The sequence below is a fragment of the Euwallacea fornicatus genome, chromosome 25, assembly GCF_040115645.1.
Source record: "Euwallacea fornicatus isolate EFF26 chromosome 25, ASM4011564v1, whole genome shotgun sequence".
NCBI classification, from domain to species: domain Eukaryota; kingdom Metazoa; phylum Arthropoda; class Insecta; order Coleoptera; family Curculionidae; genus Euwallacea; species Euwallacea fornicatus.
This window is the reverse complement of record NC_089565.1, coordinates 3,092,116-3,114,501: the sequence shown is the minus strand read 5'-3', so window position 1 is coordinate 3,114,501 and position 22,386 is coordinate 3,092,116. Positions and strand designations below refer to the sequence as shown.

Sequence of the window (22,386 nt, the reverse complement as noted above, 5' to 3'; positions counted from 1 at the left end):
AATCTAGCGAACGGAGTATATAAGGAAAAATTTCGAAACTAAATTCATTTTGGACATCGCGATGGCGGAAGTGTGGACCGGTGCGTTGTTTTGATGAAACAAGACCATCTTTTTCGCCAGATGTGGTCGCCTTTTCTAGGAGAGAGCAGCAGTAAATTTGTACAATATTCTCCGTTCATTATTTTTCCTTTAGAGAGATAACAATAAAAATGATCTCACTGCGTCTAAAAGAATTGACGCCATCACCTTTCCTGCAATTGGAACGGTTTTCGCCTTCTTTGGAGCCCATTTTCCCCTTTGAGTTCATTGTTTTGACTGCTCTTTCCTCTCAGGTATGAAATGATGAATCCATGTTTTATCCATGGTTATGAACTGACGCAAAAACTCGGCTTTATTGCTGCGAAACTTTGCCAAACACTCCCTTGAAACATCTTCACGGTGCTGGTTTTGTTCAATTGTGAGTAATCGCGGCATCCATCTTGCGCGCAGCTTTCTCATATCCAATTCTTTGGTCAAAATGCGATGTACAGTACTTTTTGCAATACCGAACATGTCTGCTAACTGGCGCAATTTTAGCTGACGGTATTCCAGTACAGTTTTGTAAATTTACATCTCAATTTATGGAGTGATCAGATCTGGAGTGTCATAGGGTCGACCACTGCGGAGTTCGTATTAGCAGCTCCTATGACCGCGTTTAAATTCTGCCACCTAATAATTTTCAATTGTTAACGAAGGTCCAGATTCTCCCTGAGTAGAATCTAGCTCCGCTTAGATGTTAAATTGACGAAGACCTTTCACACCAAAGTATTGAATCGCGTATCGGTGACCAGTTTTTCTACATTCACAGATTCTCTAAAAACGGATCCAAATCAAACACAAATTCACGTTAAACTGTCAAAGTTGAGACATAAGCTATTTGAGCTCAGGTTTTTGTAATAAAGTTAAATTTTTAATTAAAAAAATCGCCATGTATATGTCGGGTTAGATACTTCTGGGATTATCCCTGTACATAAGTCGTAGTTGAATTAGGCGTCATTGAAACGAGGACTTTCTGTTATATGTCATCGAATATTTATAAGAAACCAAGGTATTTTGTGAATAAATGAACAGATAACTGTAATGTTATAAGAACCGATAAAGCGCATATAGATAGGTCAATTATGTTTACAAAAAATGAAACTGTATGTTGTAACTGAAGAACTATTAGAATTATAAGAACTTCGTTCACATCATCGTAATCTGCTCAAAATTGTGGAAAATAAAAAAAATTTAATCACCGCGTTAGATTCGTTTCCAAAAAAATCATATAGTTACTACAATTTCAGAAATAGACATCGCAATTGGCCTACAATGTAGACATATTTTACAACAAAATGATGATAATTATCAAAAAGCGCATTCACAGCAGATTTTCTAATCATAAAGTTAAGATGTCAGGCCTACAGTGTATTTCTCTCGATGGATAGACACCGCACTTGAAGTCATACATTACACCTATACATATGTACATATGTACACCTTTTTACATAAAATTACATATTGGGAAATCCCATTAATTTGCAGTCTGAGTGTTGAGATCTTTGCCAATATTGTTAATTGCTGGGTTCCTTTCATAAGGTTTAGGGTATATCAAATTTACCTCAAAACGATAGACCTCAGATTATTACGTATTTTTGCTCTCAGCATTAACAACGAACTTAACTACTGTAGCGACCAAGGTTGTTACAGGTGAACGAAATATTGCTAAAGTTCCACTTGTTATCTGATATCTAAGATTTCACTAATAATATTGGTAGAAACTTGCAAATTTTAATTATCTTTACGAATAATTTTATGACTAAGTGGCCTTAGGTCGGCTGATGGGATTATTCTAACATGAATTACCTAAAAGGATTTGCGTGATAAGATGCAATTTGCCTGCAAATAACGAAGTTACTCCCTCTTTTCGTTTTTGACAAATCGTAACCCTATCATCTGATCATCGAAAGCGAAATTATAAAAGTTTCGCTTTTCCTGATTTTCATTAGCTGCACCTCCAAGAACATTTTTAGGTTAACAATAGTCACAATTGTAGGCCGTTGAGCATATTTTATTCCCAGGTAAGTAAATAACCCGAAACAAAACCGCCCACAAATCGTACTGCCTATTTATATTAACAAATCTACATCTACCTTTTATGTTATACATCAGCGAATTGTTGGGTAAGCACCCATAATCTACACGTTCTAGAAATAGCAGTAATTTGAGACAGAGATATATACAGTCAGCGGCAAAACTGTGTACACACCCTAGAGATCGGAAAAAAAGTATTTAACAAAAATTATATAACAAGGAAGAGTTTATAAATATTAAATATAAGTGCTCATACAGATATATACAAAGATATGGTGATAATCGTAACTACATACATGGACTACATATGGAATTTTACATTAATATCTTGGAACAGAACTTTGAAGTAAAGGCAAAAGTCAGTACACAGCATTGCAGATCGGCATGTTACACTGCATCTTCATAGCATCGATAATATTGATATTTTGTTAGCTCATCATTGGCCTTCAAGACAACTTTTTATCGTTTGAGCATTGACTTAATGAGATTTTGTGTAATAGTGATCGAAATTATACCGCATGCCTCAAGCAATGTGGCCTTTAGAGATGTCGTGCTTGAAATTTGTGAAGAACGTACCTTTCTCTACAAAATTTCTCAAAGATTCTCAATTCGATTTAGATAGGTGACTGGGGTGAGGTATGGAGTTGTTTCGGTATGTTGTATAACAGCCATTCCCTGACCACATGAGCAGTATGTTTGGGGCCGTTATCTTGTCGAAATAGCAATGATCCCTGTAAACCTAATTTAACAACACTGGGCTGTAAATTGGCTTTTAGAATATTCAAATGTACTGTTTTATCCGTTATTCTGTCAATAAAAACCAATTGCCCCATTCCCGAAGCTGCCATTGCGCCCCAAACAATTACTGAACCGCCCTCGTTTTTGACAGTGCTCGAAAAATTTTTTGTTCTCCATATTTTTGACTTTTTTTTTTAATAAAATATCTCATATTTGCTTTCAATCGTGAAAAGGATCTTGTTACAAATTCCAACGACTCTGTTAAATATTTTTTTGGAAATTCTACTCTGAAGGCGCGATTTTTAGCACCAATATTTGGCTTTTTACGGAGTATACACGACCATGAAAAGGTTGCGAGTTGAGTAGTCGTCGAACAGTACTAACATTTGTGGAAGTTTCTTTTTACACTCATACACCAGTGGCTAGTTGCACTGCACTGGTTTTTGTATCTTTTTTAACCGCTCTTGTTATACATAGCGCGTATATCAAGAGGCGTTAATTTACGTGGACGTCCAGAAGGAGGTTTATTGCACACACCACCGGTAACGTCATATTTATCACAAATTTTCTGTACGCTTTTGTAATGCCTTTTCGCTATTGTATTTCTAATTTTTCGAAAATGTTTACCCTTTTGGCGGAAGGTTACAATAAGGTTGCCTAGATCTTCTGATATTTTACACCTTTTACGAGTTTCGTTATGTTTTTTCACATCTTTACCTATTGGATTTAATATTAGCAAAGAAACAATTCACGAATTATACGAATTAGCTTGTCGCTGTACAGGCTACTTAGCTTAACTGATCTCTATTGTGTACTCACTTTTGCATCGCATTTTATGCAGCCCTGTGACCCTCAAAACGCTACCTTGTTGCCTGTTATTTATAACTATGTTTTTATGTATGCAATTGTCTGGTACATTAACGCATTGTATTCATAAATTTTATATAAGTTTTTAAAATATTTTTTTGCTACAGGGAAAACTTCGCAATTTTTACGTGTGTACTCACTTTTGCCGCTGACTGCATAAACTTATAAACTGTGAACCATAAATTGTTGAGAAATGACATAAAGATGGAGAAAGAACCATCATAAACTATCTTTAGTATAAGTTTGAAAAATGCATTAATTACTTCCAATTAGGAGTTCCGGAATAAAGACAAGTTCTCGTTATAAAGCTATACTATAGTGATACTCTGAAAAGCTGGAACAACACACCAGCAAGGCAATTAACCACAGAAGTCAAGTACTCTGAATACCTACTTGTTATCTGGGTTATAAAAGATAAGACACCGTTTTAGCTCATGTTCACAGAAAGCGAATACGACGGTTTCACTACTTACGCCTTATTGTTGTCCGGCTTTTTGTCATGTATTGTTCAACAGCTCATAATATGAAGAAGGCCACAATGCTCTCTCATTTAATTGCGAACGGAAAGTATAAAAAGAAAAAAATTAATTGATATCAATTCAAGACGTAGAGATTGTTTGATTTTTTCATTCGATTAAGTTTAGTTGATATGTATGCTGTCGCGGTTTATTATGTGGAACAGAAGTTTGAAGCTTGTTCTAGACTATCTAATTTCTTGTACGTCTCCTACGTCATATCCCACATTTCTTTTTTTATTCGATTCTTAATTGTAAATTCCGAGAAATGTAGAGAAACCTTTAGACAATGAATCTTTACAAGCTCAATAGAGTGTCTCGGCGAGAAGTTGCAAATTTTGAGAAATTAGTATGTTGATCGATTTCATAAATATCCCCTTTTGAAATTCAGACACAAGACTTCCTCGATTTGCCAATAGCGAATGGCAATTGGAAATTTCAGGAAATGTTGAAAAACCTTTTTACCGGTAAACTTTGGCTTAGTTACAACTATATTGTAACGATGCCTAACTTTTTTTCCGAAGTTAATTGTAATATTTTCCACATTATTATGTATTTACTGGATAAGGTCGGTGCGCATTTCTCCTTCGTTCGAACTCGTTTGACGTCACCCATTGGTGACGGTGCATAAATCTTAAATTTCATTATTTGTTACGATGTTATGAAATGAGACTAGTGACCATGATAGACCAAAAACCTATGAAATGATCGAAATTCAGATGAATCCACAACTTTGTAATAAAAGCAAATAACTGAGTGCTTCTGAAAATAACTCGAACGGAGAGCTGGAAGTTCTCAGGGATCACCACAATTACATCTCGTAACTAATGCATACAGCTACGTATCTATTTACTGTAACCTTCTCTAAATTATTTCAATTCAGATAGATCACACTTCATATAATATACATTGTCGCAGATGACACAGCTTAAAACACATATGGCAATTCTTTACATAGCATGAAATCAAAAAACTGGTATAGGTCGACGAACACATTAAACCTAGGAAGGATTAATTCATCACAAAGATATTCTCTGTGTCTTTCTACTCAGCGATCGTGTCTCTATATAAATGCATCAATTGCTGCGAACCTGTGAGCTGAATTTACACAAGATCCATTCAACCTTAATCAACACAAGGTTGTATTAAAATTGTCCAGGTTTTCTGGAAATATTATTCTTTACAGCTATGATAATTCAGATTTCAAATTTCAAGGGAGAACAGTGGAACAAGCCAAACCATTGTAACGGCATTATATGTACAAGGTGTCCGGCTTTTGGTGGGATTATTAAAAAATCTGGCTTAGAAATAAAGATATTTAAAAATGGTTTACGCAATACTGGGCTAATTGTTTGAAAAATAAATCACTGTTTAAATAGTTTTTTCATAGATCTTTTTAACTCAGAGTGAAATTGAAATTGTTGCATTTTGGCACCCCTTCTGTAACTTTTTTCTTGAAAAGACCTTTGCAATTTGGAAAAGGGATTCACTTAGATTTTGTTTGGGTAGAATTCAATGGTAATATAAGATTTCTGATTCGTCTAACCATTTTTGAAATGTAGACCAAATTTATCTTTTTTACGGAATACCCTGAATATGTTTAATCTGTCGTGTCCCCCTTTTGAAGCGCTTTTCAGTAGCATATGACATATTGTGATATGATTAGTGTCGCTAATTCCACAAATTTGTGTGTTGACGTCAAACTTTTGTTTCAGGGCAGTGACGGACCCTCGGGATGGTAGACGTGTGGCCTTGAAAAAGTTACCCAATGTGTTCCAATCATTAGTGTCTTCAAAAAGAGTTTTTAGGGAATTAAAAATGTTATGTTTCTTCAAGCACGAGAATGTAAGTACATGTACTATTAGGTATTGCATTTATACAGAGTTGTGAAACTTGCATATAAAGGGCCTGAGTATAAAATCAAACAATTCTTTGCAGGTGCTTTCAGCGCTAGATATACTCCAACCACCTCACCTAGATTTCTTCCAGGAAATGTATCCTTTTTTCCAAATATTATTAACATTTCTAGCGATATTGAAACGTTTTTATTCAGTCATCTTTCAGAACCACAATTCAAAAGTTAATTGAACTCTACCACATCTGTGTCAACATTGAAGCTATATGTACTTGGCATAACCTTATTTGTTATCTGGGATATGAGGAAACAAGTCGATGGTGGTACGCCTTAAACAGCTGATCTCATAAATATTTTTTAATCTCTGGCTGGTTGATAGGATGGAAACATAAACAAATTGTAGTGCAATATACGATATGGGTGTTCAAATCCCGATTGCCATTTAATTATCGAGATGTTATCACTTTGTGTAATCAGTATATTTGCTTTTTTTGTCGGATATCCAACGGTTAAATGAACTTTTCATTGCAGACTAAAGTTTCGTCGGATATTATATTATCAAGATCAATGGTCGTTAATAATTCGGAAAAATCAATGGTCGGCCGTATGTCTGTTTAGTTTGGGTTTTGCTGTAGGCCTCTGTCCTCTTTTTTTAAAATTAACATACCCCCCAACCTAATAAACCATACCCAAGCTCTTTTGTGTCTATCACCCAATAAATACACGCAGCTACTGTACTAGTATAGTGAGTCAGTAAACACATTTGAAATTCAAATGAAGCGTCTCGAATGTATAACATTTCTTCGTACAGTGTGTGAATGAACTGTCGTTTCTATTCCCTTTAATAAGGCAATTAAGAGACGACAGACCGCCGGAAGTAGTAAATTAAAAACTGTGTGCAAGTCGCGCGACCCCATACCAATGACGTCACATCGTTGGGGAAGTGGGAAGCCACCTTTAAAGGCCAGATATTATTAATGGTGGACCTAAATCTGCATTTTTAGTTCATCTGAGCATCGATGGCGTTGATTGATTTAATTTTTATTGGTTTGCATAGTCTGAGATGAAGTTGAGTTTAGAAATTTCGGAAGTACCTCAAAAAGAAATTCACAAACGAGCTGAGCATGCTGGAGATGGGAAGCAATTTTGCTATAGTGTCATCTGGGCCACCTGTGGAGGATACCATAACAGATAGTGGAGTACGTTTGTTGCCAATCGAAATTGCTAAACGGAAAAGCGCCGAAACAACACGGAATCTACATCGGGAAGACACTCAACGAGGGCAAAGAGATTATTCTTGTACCGGCGGTTAAGGGAAATGTAATTGTGGGCATATCATCATTGCGTTAGGGGAAAAAAATTGAGGCACTTTTGGATTCCATCACATACAAGAAGTTGGCACGCAATTCGACGGTAATAACATCGAGCGGGTTAATTAAAGACGTGGTATCTGCATAAAAAGATATTGGAAACCTTAAAAAATCGGAAGCCTGTCCACTAAAACTCGGATTGTCCAAAGTCCACAAGTCAGAGGCACAAGTGCCCTAAAATTGGACCTACGAAATTGCAAAATTTCCAGAATTTACACACTCTAGCTCTGTGTCCCGGAGATGCATTCGTAAATTTTGACGTTATTTCGTATTTTAGATTGGAACAAATCAACGAAGCAATCGCTCATGTTGAAGGAAATTTCCACCAAATATTGGCAGACTGTTCAAACACTACTAAACTACAACATATTCAATAAAAGAACGAATGTTATAAACGAGCTGATGAAATAGCAACGGTCGGCCCTTAGTCTCACAATTTTTGCGAGGGTCTGGTGCCAAGTACTTTATAGAGATTTTTGAGACAAAAGCTGTAGCCATAGCATTGAAGTAACCCAACAGGTATTGGTATTAATATGTGGATGAAACCTTTGTTATTCGTAATCGCTCTGAAGGTGAACTTCAAGACTTCCGGAGGCACCTAAGTTGAATAAACCAAAAAATCCAGTTCACTATAGAAATGAAGAATAAAAGACTCTTATCTGTGCTCCTGTGTTACATAAAAGGATTTGCGAATCATCTGATCTGCAACGGGAATCGTCATAAGTATTGCTGGTCTTCTTACTGTCAATTCAGTCCTGTTTCTTCTTTTAACGTGTGGGAACTTTGCAATTCACGGATTTCTCTTAAGTTTTTTCTCTCCATTTATAATGCTTTTTTTTTTAATGTGTTTTTAAGTTCATCATATATTGCTCCCAATTTGAAAATAGCGTTTTCTCAATCCTTTGAAGGAAGTGAAAACATCTGCGGTTGTCCTGTTATTTGCGGTCTTTTTGGACCCTTGGTGGCCTGTCTGTTCGCATTTAACCAACGATATCGTTATGGCTCTTTTCTCCTGTGATTCTGCGCGATATTTCAGGTCAATCTTTATTCTATTTTGGCTCTTAACAATCTAATTTGATATGCTTTCTAGGTTATTATTTTATTATATCTACATGTTTTGCATGTCGTACTCACAACGTCGTATTTCATTCACAAAGCGTTGAACAGACCGCGAAAACATTGCAGCTATTTATTATTTCCACTGTAAGTTTCACGTGTAACCAAATTGGCAATGAATCACGGACATTTTTTGACCCTGACAATAACTGGCCAACATTTAAAACATTATAAAAATAGAACATTTTTGCCTTCGTACCACGTTAATGCGGAAAAATATTCGGGTTGTACGAAGTGAATTAATTAATTTTAATGACATGTGCATGCCAATTAGTGAATTTTGCCAAGGCCTTGTACTGAATGCTGAAGAAAGAACTGAGAGAATCTATTAAAATTGCAAAATTATGACAGATGTTTAATACAGTCTTCACAGTTTCTTCCCTGCATAATGAACTGGGTGGTAGAACGCTAATAGAAAATGTACGATTACGTAATGGTAATTATGTTGTTTGTCGAAATTTATATTTTTATTCACCAAAGTTTATTATTAGTAAGATTGTAATTCCCACAATTGCTATTATTGGAATTGAAAAAATTCGAAAATAGCCGCATTTTATCACAAATTGAGGTAGAAATAATTGAATTTTGATTGGGTACAAAATTATTAGCACTAAGTATCCATAATTTCCTTGATTTCGACACTATTGGGGCTAGAAAACTCCAACTAATTTAAAATATTCTTAAATGTTGATATGAAAAAATACTCTTCGAAACATTTTGAAAATACTCAGTGAAAATTTTAACACATCCATCCAATTAGCCAGTTTGAGAAACCCCTATTACGTGCGTGTCTCTAAACTGCCGCAAGCCCATATATTTTCACACAGGAATACTAAATACGTGGTACCTACGAGATATTGCAGATATTAATATTATGTACCATTATGGCAATATTTTAATGTCAATTCGCTTACAGCACCGCATAAAACGCAACATAACCGAGCTAATCAAGATAGAAATTGCAAATGTGAAAATATTCAGAAATTCGTGCCCATAAAGCAGCGCCTTCTGGTCGCCTCCAGTTCTTTGTTTCACGAGTGATGGATTTTACTTGGAAACTAATTTTCCATGGTAGAAACAATCTAGATGTGGTGTTATTGGGGCTGTGGCACATTATATCGACCAACGCCCCATCGTTCCGCACCTAACCAAACAACTCTCGTGATAAGGATGTAGGGCACGGTTTAATTTGTTTTGTCACTGTACTAGTTTGAGGACGAAATTACTAGAACACGTCTATGTCATATGATAATATGTGGTTCAGTTTAGAACTGTAATTATTACAGTTTCCTGATGTTTTTTAAATCTAAGGTCGATATCAACTTTGGTAATGGCACGTGAAAGCCTCGAGAATTCGTGGAGCAGCCCTCAGTACTGGCCCAGGTTCAGATCGGATAAAATAATATCGGCAAATTAGAATAACATCTATCAATTAGAACAAAATGGAGGATCTCAAAAAAATAAAAATAAAAATGCCGTGCTTCTCTTCAAAGTTGATGTACAAGTTTTTAAAGATGAAGATAATACAGGAGGATCGTTATAGAAGACATTCATTCCAACGAAATCTTCACGAAGGTTCTTAACCAAAGTTTCTTGAAACCCTCATCAATTATAAAACCTGGAAACGAACTCGTCTCCCTGGGCATTAATGCGCCAAGCAGCTGACAGCATTAAATCGCGAACCCTCCCCATAACAAACATTTGCACCCCTTTAAAGACAATTCTGATTTTATTGAGCAAGAAAATCGATAGCAGACGTGTGATGATTCTGGGGTAATTTACGCACATATAATAAAGATAAATATGCGTATCAGATAAATAAACGTTCCCCCTTGGGGCGAATTTTTCAATCTTCGTTATCAAACAGTTCACTTTGATGACCAGAGGAAAAAAAATTGAAAACCTTAAGGTTTTAGGAATTCAATGCTTTCAATAGTTAAATGTGTTCTGTTGGAATTTGCTATTTGAGAATGTGCACAATAGAGCAGCTTGATTACGGATGTTCGCAGAAGGGGAAGGACTAATTAATAATCATTTTTTTTGTAGCATTTTCACAACAAGTTTCCATTTAGAAATGTTATTTACTTATATTTTTAACTATCTTACTCATCTTCTTTGTTTAAAACTATTGTGCGTTATTTCGTTTGGCTTGAACCTTGAAACGTGAAACTCAGACGCAAAACGTGGTCCTTGAATGGAGTTCTAAATATAGGGGTCTTTGTTGATCACGTCACACCCCCGCAAGCGGTTCTTTTAAGGTTGCGACCTTAGTTTATCGATGGAAATAAAGAAAAACGCCAACTTTTGTTAACATGCCGAGAAGAGCCTTGATAATAATGATATATTGAGGTTCTAAGGACATTAATGTTGTTTTGCAAATTAGTGAATATGCAATTTGGTTGTATGATTTGACGATAGTTTTATACATATGTCATTCGTGTTATAGGATGAAAAATTTGAATTGCTAAATAGCCGTCGTTTCAACGGTTTTCCGTTGGTTTTTAAATTCTGAGAAATCAGATCGTGACGAAATAGATTTTCTGGAGACACACGGTCGCTTACAGTTTCAAGTCTTTTTAAATAAAATCCTTCGAATTTTTTCGTTATTTTGTATTTTGAATTATTAGAATTATTGCAAAACTATAGTTATTAAAGTATAAATTTCCTTCAGTTACATATCGTAATGGGGTTTCTTTTCATGAACATTCTCATTACCCCCAAGTTGCAATTAAACTATTCACCCTCCTTTCCTTAAAAAAACAACCCCCGCATATCCTACCTTCACTTCTAAATTATTAAACAATAGATAATACTAGAACTGGGATAGGGGATGTCATTGAACTATTGCGGGGTCGTTACCCTCCCAGAATCGACTTTGCCGTGGTAACTCTGGCAATGAAGATGAGCTGCACTATCAGATAATAAGGGAGTGGATAGGGGGACACATATACAGGGTGGTTCCTATATAGGGAGTTATTGAATAAGTGTTCGATATTGCATGGCGTCATTTTTCAAGTAATTTTAACATGAAAATGTCTTATAAACACATGTCCTAGGTCGTTTAATTTTCAAAACACGGGGTATGAAAGTTAAAAAAATAAATCACTTGTTTTTTGGTACGTTTCGATCTCTTCTAGCTAATTTCACGGAATTTCGAAGCCGGGATTTTTTGGGAGGAGAAATTCCAATTTATCAACAAATTAGTTGTGTCTTCTAGAGGGAGCCCCAAGCGGCCATTGGGACACTTTCAATTTTTGTCTGATGCAATTCCGAAAGAAAATTAATAAAAAAAAGTTAGCTGTTAAAAAAAGAAAAGTTGCAGTAAATTAACACTTATAAATTTAACTTATCTGTTTGAAGAAAATGATTATAATTATTTGTTGTTTTTTGTATGACTTTAAACTTAAATTGTGACGAAGGCGCTGCCCTTTAATAAAGTTATTGTAATTATTTCCCTTCAAGAAATTACAAATTTTACTAATTTAGAACTAGACGACATACGTTTTACGTCTAGGTTTGCTAAGATTCTGAAAATTGAATACTTTATTTCAAAAAGATCCCGGATACGAAATTTTGTAATATTAGCTGGACGAGATCGAAAGATATCAAAGAATATGTTATTAATTCTTTTGAACTTTGATACCCCGCGTGGTCAAAACTAAACAGGCTAGAACACATGTTTATAAGAATTTTCCATCTTAAAATTACTTTAAAAATCTCCCTGTAGAATATCGGCTATTTGTTCAATAACACTCTATATATTTCATCTGTTTATGAATGAACAGGTGCCATTTTTGTTAGAATTCAAATAAGTTTAACACCCTGTACTGAAAATAACTAAATTGGGAAGGATTTGTTGCTGGCAACGTATCAGTCCATAACATCCTTTGTTGCGTGGTGCTTTAGTAACAGTAGCGCTTAAATTCAAAGTAGTCACGGTCAAAAGCGTCGGAAGAAACGTGCGTAATTTTCTTTTATAATGTGGTAATGAGCTCGGTGTATAATACCGAAGTCTTTTTTGATATGAAAGTGTATTACGTGAATTAAGATTTTATGAGTGTATATTTCTGAATTCGTAAAAAAAGGGAAAGGACAGCATTCATATTTTCGTAAGTGCAATTCTGTCTTAAAATAAAACTTCCTGTAAGTTGGAAATTGACTATATTTCGCGATAGAAGCAGAATCAATTTCGAATCTCCTTCAATCAACTGAAGTTAATTTGAATTGCGATTTACACATAAAATCTGTGATGAAATCCTGAACTAACTAATTTATGTTTTTCATTTCCAAATTTCTTTAAAAAGTTTCATAAAATTGGGCTCCGGGGAAAGTAGGTAGGATAGGTTTTTGGGGCTCCTTTGGCTCGTACGAAGATTTTCCCCCAAAATCCCAAACTAATCCGAACTAATCCAAAAATCTCAAAGTTTTTTGTTGTTGCACATGATTTATCTAAGCTTTGCTAGTCCGAGTATCGAGTAAAGCAAACGCAATTTCGCCGGGCAATAAAACGACGCCGCCGATCTAAGCAGAAGGTAATAATGTCGGGGATCTGCTCCTGCATGCAATATTCCCTCTGGAAATGTTATAGATTCGGTGGTAAAGAAAAACCTGAATATCGCCTTCCTCGCTCGGAAAATTATTCCAGAGGAGCAAGTTTTAAATTAAGGAATTCATTCATTAGTTAAACTGAAATTGCCAAGAATGGTGGAATGTTTCAGTAGCAAAATATCTACTTTAAAGGGATCAAAGATACTGGTTTTTCGGTATCCATGGAATTTAAACTTCTTAACAATTGATAATATCACCCAATAATGGTTTTTTAAAGCATGTCATCTCTTCTATACCGCGAGGCTCTAGATTATTTGTGGGTACAAAATGGAAAACAAACCAATTTCCTATTAACAAACAAGTTTTTTCATTGTTTATGTTCTATTCAACTGAATTTGTATTGCATTTTTTACCGAACGTATATTTATTTTTTTTCAAAAACGAATTTATAAAATTTGAATCGCAACACACAATTAGATGTGGATGTGAAAGACCTTTAATTTGAGATGCTACTTGGCCCATGTTTCAATTTTAAAAAATCTACATTTTTTCAAAAAGCAACATTAAAAAAAATAAACAAACATCGCAAGATTGTGTTTTCGTCCCATTTAATGCTGCTTTTGAATTTTTTGAAAAATAATTATTTGTTAACAAGTTTTAGCTGGGGGGGCTTAATTTAGAGTGACACGGTATGCTAATTTGCATTAGTTCGTTATAGTAAAACAAGTGAGGCAGTTTCTGTTAATGAATGCCAATTCAAAGAAGAAAAAAAGATCATAATGGATTTGAACATCTAATATACATGAAATGTGTTAAGGAGTTTCTGCTTGACTTACACTTGTTGTTGCTTTAAGTGCAGGTTTACACCTCGAATTGTCGTGAGAAAAAATGATTCCTATGCCAGAGGTTCGTCCATTGATATATTATGTACAGGACTTTCATTATTTACCTTTATAAGATACAACTTACTTTCCATGTACATAATAAATTTCGTTTGGCTAACCAAGCCTCTCTCGGCATGAATTAGATCTCTCACAACGTAATTGAGGCTTTGGACAATATTCCCACGATAGTAAGGTAACATAGTATAATAATAGTGCTATTTGATGACGGTGGCAATCAACCTGCCGCATTAGATGTCACAGCCATTACAGGCGGGGATACTGGTGCGTGAATATCTATAATTAGATGGCTTGGATTTATACAGTATGATATCATTGTGCCGGACAGTCGATGGCATCAGCTATTTCACTTCGATGCTTCCTGAAGATGGTTTCTTTATTAAGTGAATCCTTGCTAATGGATATTATTGCTTATGTGTAGATCCTAAGCTTTGCTCTTAGAAACATTGCTGTAACGTTTATATAACATCTATAAAGCTTAAAAGGATTCGGTTAATAAAATAACTTTGTTGCGGTCTAATATATTGTAAGAATTGCTGGCAACCTTGAGAGAAACAATTCTTGAAATGTTTTCGCAACTTTTACAAAATATCAATTAAAGTCGTTATAAAACGGCTTTCTAACAGTAGATTGTTGTCCTATTGTAAGGACTACCGGGCAATTTGATTTTGTAACGGTTATGGTTATTTGGATGTTACTATATCGCATCTAAAAAACCGTCATACAATTATTTTAAAGCATTTCCTGGAAACAGTATTTTCGTATGTAAATATGAAATAGTGTTGCTTTGGTTGCGTTGATGTAATATAATTATTTTATAAGTTCTTTTAGACACCCTTAAAAAATAATTACATCTCCGCTTGTTTTCCCTCTTGAGCGTAGCGGCAAGGCGTCTCCACCATGAATAGCTCTTCGTTAAACAACTATTAAATTGTGTTCTTGGTAAAAACTTTAATTCTTTTTGGATATTCTTTAATATTTAGAAAAGTTCTTTAAATGCATGAATTGTAGTTAAACACAAAACAAATTCGTAAAAATCAATGCAAGTTTGTCTATATCTTTAAAATTCTGGTAAGCATAAAACCATTGCTTCAAAACCAACTAGAATCATTTTTCACCGGTCACTCAAAAATTTTACGATGGAAAAGCCTCAAACAAATATTTTTCATGTCATTCCTAGTGGGATTTGATGTTAAAGTTCACGAATGTTCAGGGTATTCCATAAATACTTGAACAGATGAACATTTAGAGACTAGTTAATTATTGTCATACGTATTAGTATTGGCATAAGAAAAATATAAATTTTACTACGATGTTAACCATTAAATCCATTAAGCGACTAAGTTCCCTTCTTCCTTAACTAGATATTCAGATATGTAATAACGGAATTACTCCAAAGCGATTTACATAAAATCATAGTTTCCCATCAGCCGCTCTCGTCGGATCACATAAAAGTCTTCTTGTACCAGATACTTAGAGGTAAATGAATTGTGTATTTATTTCCATCTAAGAGCATTTCAGAAGATAGCAAAACCTCGTACGAAACAGCAATTTTGTGTAATCCTGTGGTGTGATTTTTTGTTGCGACATCTCCCTGCAATTTGCATTCTTTAAGAACACATTGTTTTATCTCATGTCTCGTTCATGATGTAAACTACATACAAAATTTTTTCAGGGGTGTGATATCTATTAAATTTTATTTGATTAGATTGATTAGGTGGGGTGTTGAATAGTCAATAGATCCATCAACCCGTGACAGTTCAATTTGTACTCGTCATCATGATATCGCTATTGCAGGGAGGAATTGTATGTTGGGTATGAAGGGGGTTTCTACACGTGTTTATAGAGACCATAGAGGTACCTATAAAAATAACTTGAATTTGAATGAGAAAACTGCATGATGTCAAATTGTTTTGTGTTAGTTCGTCTAGAAAAAAAATTAAAATGTGGAACTCTTACAATTTTCGTGGTAAAAATACTCATTTAACATAAATTTATTATTCACAGGTTTGAAATATTTACATTCGGCAAGGATATTACATAGGGACATTAAACCCGGCAACCTCCTAGTAAACAGTAACTGTGTTTTAAAGGTAAGTGATCGTATTTTAAAAATTGTTTATTTTCCTTTCCCATTAATCCCTGTTACTTTTGCTGAGAACGTTCAGAGTCAATGAACGAACTTATTATAAGTCTTTGTTTAAATACGAAGTTTTTCAACACGTTGTAAATTATTTAGGTGGTAACTTAAATTTAATTTTAGATCTGTGATTTTGGTTTGGCGAGAGTGGAAGAACCCGATTCGTCCAAACACATGACCCAAGAAGTAGTAACTCAATATTACCGAGCACCGGAAATTCTTATGGGTGCCAAACATTATACCGCAGCAGTGGACGTATGGTCTGTAGGATGTATATTTGGTGAATTATTGGGAAGACGGATATTGTTTCAGGTATATATATAAATTAATATTGTAGGGATTCATCTAAAATATCTTTAATAATCATATGGCTAAGTGATGAATGTTGTTATGTCCATCTGTAAGAGGAAAAATGTGTTGTTGCTACATCGAAAAACTCGTATCACCCAAATTTCATGGTGTCTTTGCCAATTCATTGTAGAGTTAGAAACTCATTTTAGATTTCGAAAAATAAACTGTTGAAACAAACACACTTAAGTACACATCTGTAAATTTGTGATTTTTTTAAATCTGATTTTACAGTCGTTTTGTCTAAAAATGAATACTGTTTTTATATATTTGTTCCGTAAATCATCTGAAATGTTTTTCACTTAGCGTATTAATATTTGGTAAAGAGATATACCTATTATATCCAAAAGGATTCCAAAAAATGCACTCGATGAAAATGTTCCCCCTTGCTTTTGCAGAGTGTTTTGGAAATCACTAAATAAGAAGTAAATAAAAAATATATCAGAAAGTTTTAACTGTTCATTATTCACTTTCAAGGAAAGTTTTATGCGTTTTTTTTGTTTTTTGAATTGATTTTAAAACGTCCTTTTTTATTTTAGTTAAAGTTGTGATAATCTTTTTTCGAAATATTTTAGATTTTGATGCAGTATATTCTTGAACTCCGAATTACGCGATCGACTTCGTATATTTTATGATTACTGTGATACCCACGATTAAGTTCCAAAAACGGACACAGCGTGGGTGTCCAGATCGAACCCAAAAAAACAGAACCGTGGGAGCACCCAATGAGCTCTCTCAATTGACATTTTTGTTTTTTTCGTTACATATATTACAAAGAGATAACTTTCTGTCCGCAGATTTTACAGATATTTACGGGACAGGTCGTAACAATATATTTTTTAAACTAGTCGTAAAAGATGATATATCGATATTTCTTCATTGTTGCAAGTGTAATTTGTAGGAAAGGGGATTTAAAGTTACATACGTATATTCCTGACGAAGTCTTTTAGTATCTATTGTTCTTGTTATAAAGATCTACAATAGCGATAACTCTTTAATTTTGCAATTAGTTATAGTTTAAAAAATGGACTTCATAAAGTTGTCTTTCACAATTAAACTTTTTTTTTTGTAATTCTAAGAGCGTTGACTTTTTCGTTTGAAATGTTTCTGTTTTAATTTGGTCAATCCAAAATTGAATTTGACATTGTTCTAGGCACAAAACCCTGTGCAGCAACTTGAACTGATTACTGAGCTACTAGGAACGCCTTCATTAGATGACATGAAATACGCCTGCGAAGGCGCCAAAACACATATGTTAAGACGGGCTCCCAAACCACCCAGTTTATCGGCGCTCTACACTTTATCGTCTCAAGCCACGCACGAAGTCGTGCATCTGCTGTGTCAGATGTTGGTTTTTGATCCTGTAAGTACTTCTGATCCTGCATTAATCTATCAAGCAATCGAACGACCTTTTTTTGTAGGACAAGAGGATATCAGTGGTGGACGCATTGGCACATCCGTATTTAGATGAAGGTAGGTTAAGGTACCACTCTTGCATGTGCAAGTGCTGTTACACGACGGCGAGTGGAATGCGTCAATACACCTCGGAATTCGAAATTACGGCGCCTCAGGCTTTCGACGATCATTGGGAGAGGAAATTGACGTCGGTGCAACAAGTTAAAGGTAAATATTTCTAATAATTTATTTAATTGGGTAAAGCGCACCGATGAATCGTCTACTAGAATCTGCAGAATTCGAGGAATCTTTAGATATTATACAACACATCATGTTACGTTTGAATATCATTGTTATTTTGATTGTTTCAGAGGAAATGCACAAGTTTATAGCCGAACAACTAAACACGAGTAGGGTGCCTTTGTGCATCAACCCGCAGTCGGCCGCATTCAAGAGTTTCGCCAGGTAAGCGGGCCGCAGCCGCCAGCCCAGATCCAGCGCAGCGCCATTGCATAGGTGACCGAAGCTGATGCCCTCTATCGCCCGGTGTACGTTTTCTAATCATTTAAATCTCATAAGTTATGCCTATAGACCTTCATAACTTTCCAAAATACTACGTTCCGTTCTGCGCCGTGCAAAGAAGATTACTTGTTCTGTCGTCCGCCAGCGTCATTTCTGTTCTTACAGCCGATTGGTTAAAGACCAGTTAAGTCTTCCCCTCGTCTTAAATTTTTGACATTTTAAGCAAGACGGTCGAAAAATTGAGCGGTTGCCCTTAGCTAATTGGCTAAGATCGTGCTTATTTTTGACATTTAGAATAACACGAAAGAGAAACGAAAATGTCAAAGTATGATGGCTCAACTGAGAAAAAAATGTGAACTGTTACTTAAATCTCATAAGAATAACATTACTAGTGCGGGGAACTACAAATGAAATTAATTCGACGGTAATGCTATTGTTATGGGATGGTTCAAATAACAGTTCTTGTTCGATTAAATCGGCCTTTGAACCACGATTGTACAACTGGACTTAACCGAATCAGATTCTGGATTTTTTGACGTATAGTCAGAACTTGGAGGGATGCGGACACATGACTAATCAGTATGCAAAAAAACAATATTGGGAGCAAAACACGTTCGTCGCAAATTTTAAACATAGAGGACTTGTATAAACAACTTAACTTTCCGAGTTTCACGTGGAGACACAACTTTCAAACGCTAACTCATGCAATTTGCAACTACTCGAAAAAGTAGAGTTCCAAGGCTTGACTTAAACAGTAGGTTACGGCTTGGGCCACTAAATGGACAGTTGAGAGAAACGAAGAAACCTGGTTACTCTTGGTTAATGGAGTATATCACGTGCATGTGAAAATGAGAACATTACTGGCCTTCCACAATTGCAGCAAAAAAGTCGCTCTAACGCTTGACTTCAACAGTGGGGTTGATGGAGATACGTGGGAACATGGCGTACCGATAGCAATAAAAACTGAACTGTGAGGTTCAAGATTCTAAATTATAAGTGAGGTTTCCGGGTTTGACGCGGAGTCGATAACTTGGGCAGCAGAGGCACGTCTGAACATTTTTTCAATTGAGGCCAAACATCAGCACTTCATGGTGCAGTTACGACAAGCATCGAGTAAATGAGAGAAATGTTTTTAAAAATACCAATTGCACGTGAGGACACGACACTCAAGAAACAAGGACGTTATGTCTTGAAAGAAGAAGAGTACTTTACTTGAAGAGTGGAGTTAGGTACATTTTGGATTCGAGATTAGATGACGTCAAAGTGAATAAATTCTTTTATCTTGATGTGAGTTGTTTCGGGGTTCCTTAACTAGGATGGTCGGCAAGTAGGTGGGAAAATAATTTATCAGTATCAAGGAAGCAGAAATAATGGAGCGAAATGTTAAAGGGAGAAGAGTTAAATTGGGTAAACAAGTAAAACTTCCAAGCTTCATGTGGAAACGCCTCTTGCAAAGCACTAACAGATGCAAGTTTCAAGTCTCGAAAACAATAGAGTTTTAGAGCTCGACTTGAACAATCGTGTCATGAGGTCTAATCAAATTTAATTAGAGGAAGGCACTAATAAAGCAGGCGCAATATACCTAACCGTAGAAAGTTATTACGCAATTTTACAGATTTAACAAATTATGGAAAAAAAATTTTTAAGGAAGTCAACGATTTTTTTCACGAGTTATTGGAATTGTGTCTCAGCTAGTGAAATCAGGTCAATAAAGATTTGGCTTTAAAGTTTGGAGTTGATAACGTGCACTGCTCACTATACTCACGTTTTTAATAAGGGGTTCACATATGGTATACGATAATGCGTCGTTTTAAGGAATTTAATCGGGTTATGCATTGGGAAAATGGCGACTCTATATAATAAACGACTTTTAACTGCCGTACGAATTTATGTATTTCTCGCTGTGTGAAGTCATTACGAGCTGGTTTAATAAGAGGCTTAAGTACCGAAAACTCAAAGTTTAGGTAACTTTACTATAATTGAGTGAGTTTACTCTTTGCAAATATTTTTGCCAGTTCGCATTGATTCGAAAATTGTTGTTTTTTTGGAGCAAAGCTATTAAATAAAGGCTACTCGGTTCCCAAGCCAGCTTTATTTGAATAAGTAAAACAACACGTTTTAGGCCCATCACTCATATAGTTGGGTATTGCCGAATATTCAAATAAAATGCTTTCCCATCAATTTATAATGAGATCAGGAGGAAAAAACTAAATTTATGATATATGGCAATTTGCAGAACTAGGAGCCTTCGCTTTGGGTACCAAGAAATATGAAAAAATCACCAAAGCTTGAACACTCATCAATGTCTTAGTGGATTCATTTAATTATGTACTTATTTAGACAGCTACCACAGGATTAATAGGAAAACTTTACCAGAGCATTTGAGTTTGACAGGATCGACCCGTAAAGTTCAGCTACTATGTATATTAATTGCTAGAAAGTTGGAGAACAATGACTGTGTAGAAGACTATATGAATATCATCATTGGTATTGCTCATCAACTTCCTAACGTTGACGGGGCACTAAGTGATGATATAAGAAAGAAATAAGCCAAAATCGTGGAGTTGGAAACCTACGGGGTTCCACGAAGTGCACAGTAATAGTATAAGATGTAATGGTAGACATTCATCTCAAAATTCAACTGTAATATGTACTAACACAAGAACTAGGAAACGAACTTCGACGGATATTTAACTAAGTTTTGTCTAGAGTTCAACGTCGCCAATATAGACATTTTGTTGCCCGAATATGAAGAATGATGATGATAATTCAACAAAAGACAAACATGTTTCATTCTATTGTGCATTAACTGATGCCAAAATCGGTAGTGACTTGTGATATCTCGTGGTGTGATACTCTACTTCACCGGTGCATATTTGGTGTATACGACGAAGAATTTGGACATTATGTGCGATATTATGAAAACATTTCAGTGCTACACTTTTATCTTAAATAGCCTGGTAATGAAAGCTAGTACGACAGGAAACATTTACCTGCATTTTGTCTACCGAATATTTCAACGAAGTTTATTTTGTGCCGAAGCTGCAAAAACTGCAGTTGCTGGGGATTTACTAAATATTTTTCCAACAAAGTGATTGACCCCTCAAGAAACTTGGAGCGATGTAAAACTTTAATGTGAGTTACCTAAAGATTTTTGGCACGAAAGCACATGTTCACGTCTCAAAGGAGAAACGTAAGAAATTCGAAGTGCGAACACAGCAAAGGAAGTATGACCTAGAGGCTCTTTAATACAGTAATGAATTCTGTATTTATGTCAGTAAATGTTTGTTTGATACTGAGAAGACAGTGTTTTGTTGGAGCTATCGCCTTAATGAAAACTAGTATATAATACTCTTTAAGGTTTTAAAGAGCAGTTTAGATCAGATAATATAAATAATTACAGTGATGGCCAGAGAGAAACAAAAAGCTGAATGGGACTCTGATAGGGAATCGAAGAGTTAATTGATTAACTCTCAAGATAGTGAGCCCACTTGACTAGCAGGAATTCTTGATTGATTACCCTAAAGAAATCTTCTCAAGTTTCCTTTAAAAAGAGAGTAGAGTTTTAATGTTTAAAGTTGAACCGCTCCGATTAATAATAGCCTTCATTAATACACTCATTGGTTAATTCAGGTTAGTTAAATAACCATTAATAGAGGAGATCTTGAAATGACTTAAAAATATTGTGTGTTTATTCAGTACGTTGGCATATGTGTTGTAGCCAGTAGAGTGAAGTTTTCTTTTATGTTTTGTGTGAATTTCGTAAATCTGTTTGACCAATATGCTTAATTGAATGCTCTTGCCACTTAAACCATAAGCCAAGCTTATTTGAATAGGTACCTAAAATAGCAATTTCTGCTATAACTTGCTTTTGTAAACTAAATTCGATACATTTATTTCACGATAGAGCCAAATATCTGTAGTAGAGTAACTACATAAAATAATTTGAATAACTTCC

At 35.2% G+C, this 22,386-nt stretch overlaps 1 protein-coding gene across 7 annotated transcripts in view; it reads left to right on the top strand.

Moving 5' to 3' along the window:
• The window catches only part of nmo (serine/threonine-protein kinase nemo), an 80,917-nt gene that overhangs the window by 47,287 nt on the left and 11,244 nt on the right, over positions 1-22,386 (top strand). For 4 of the 7 annotated variants that reach the window (XM_066296431.1, XM_066296432.1, XM_066296430.1 and 1 more), the window contains 8 exons: positions 5,948-6,077; positions 6,171-6,226; positions 15,396-15,502; positions 16,031-16,116; positions 16,287-16,475; positions 17,665-17,874; positions 17,933-18,134; positions 18,278-18,371. In XM_066296431.1, coding sequence (XP_066152528.1) covers positions 5,948-6,077; positions 6,171-6,226; positions 15,396-15,502; positions 16,031-16,116; positions 16,287-16,475; positions 17,665-17,874; positions 17,933-18,134; positions 18,278-18,371 — 1,074 coding nt within the window. Of the gene's footprint in view, positions 1-5,947; positions 6,078-6,170; positions 6,227-15,395; positions 15,503-16,030; positions 16,117-16,286; positions 16,476-17,664; positions 17,875-17,932; positions 18,135-18,277; positions 18,455-22,386 lie in introns of all 7 variants that reach the window. The other 3 variants (XM_066296434.1, XM_066296436.1, XR_010733387.1) reach the window with 2 other exon arrangements.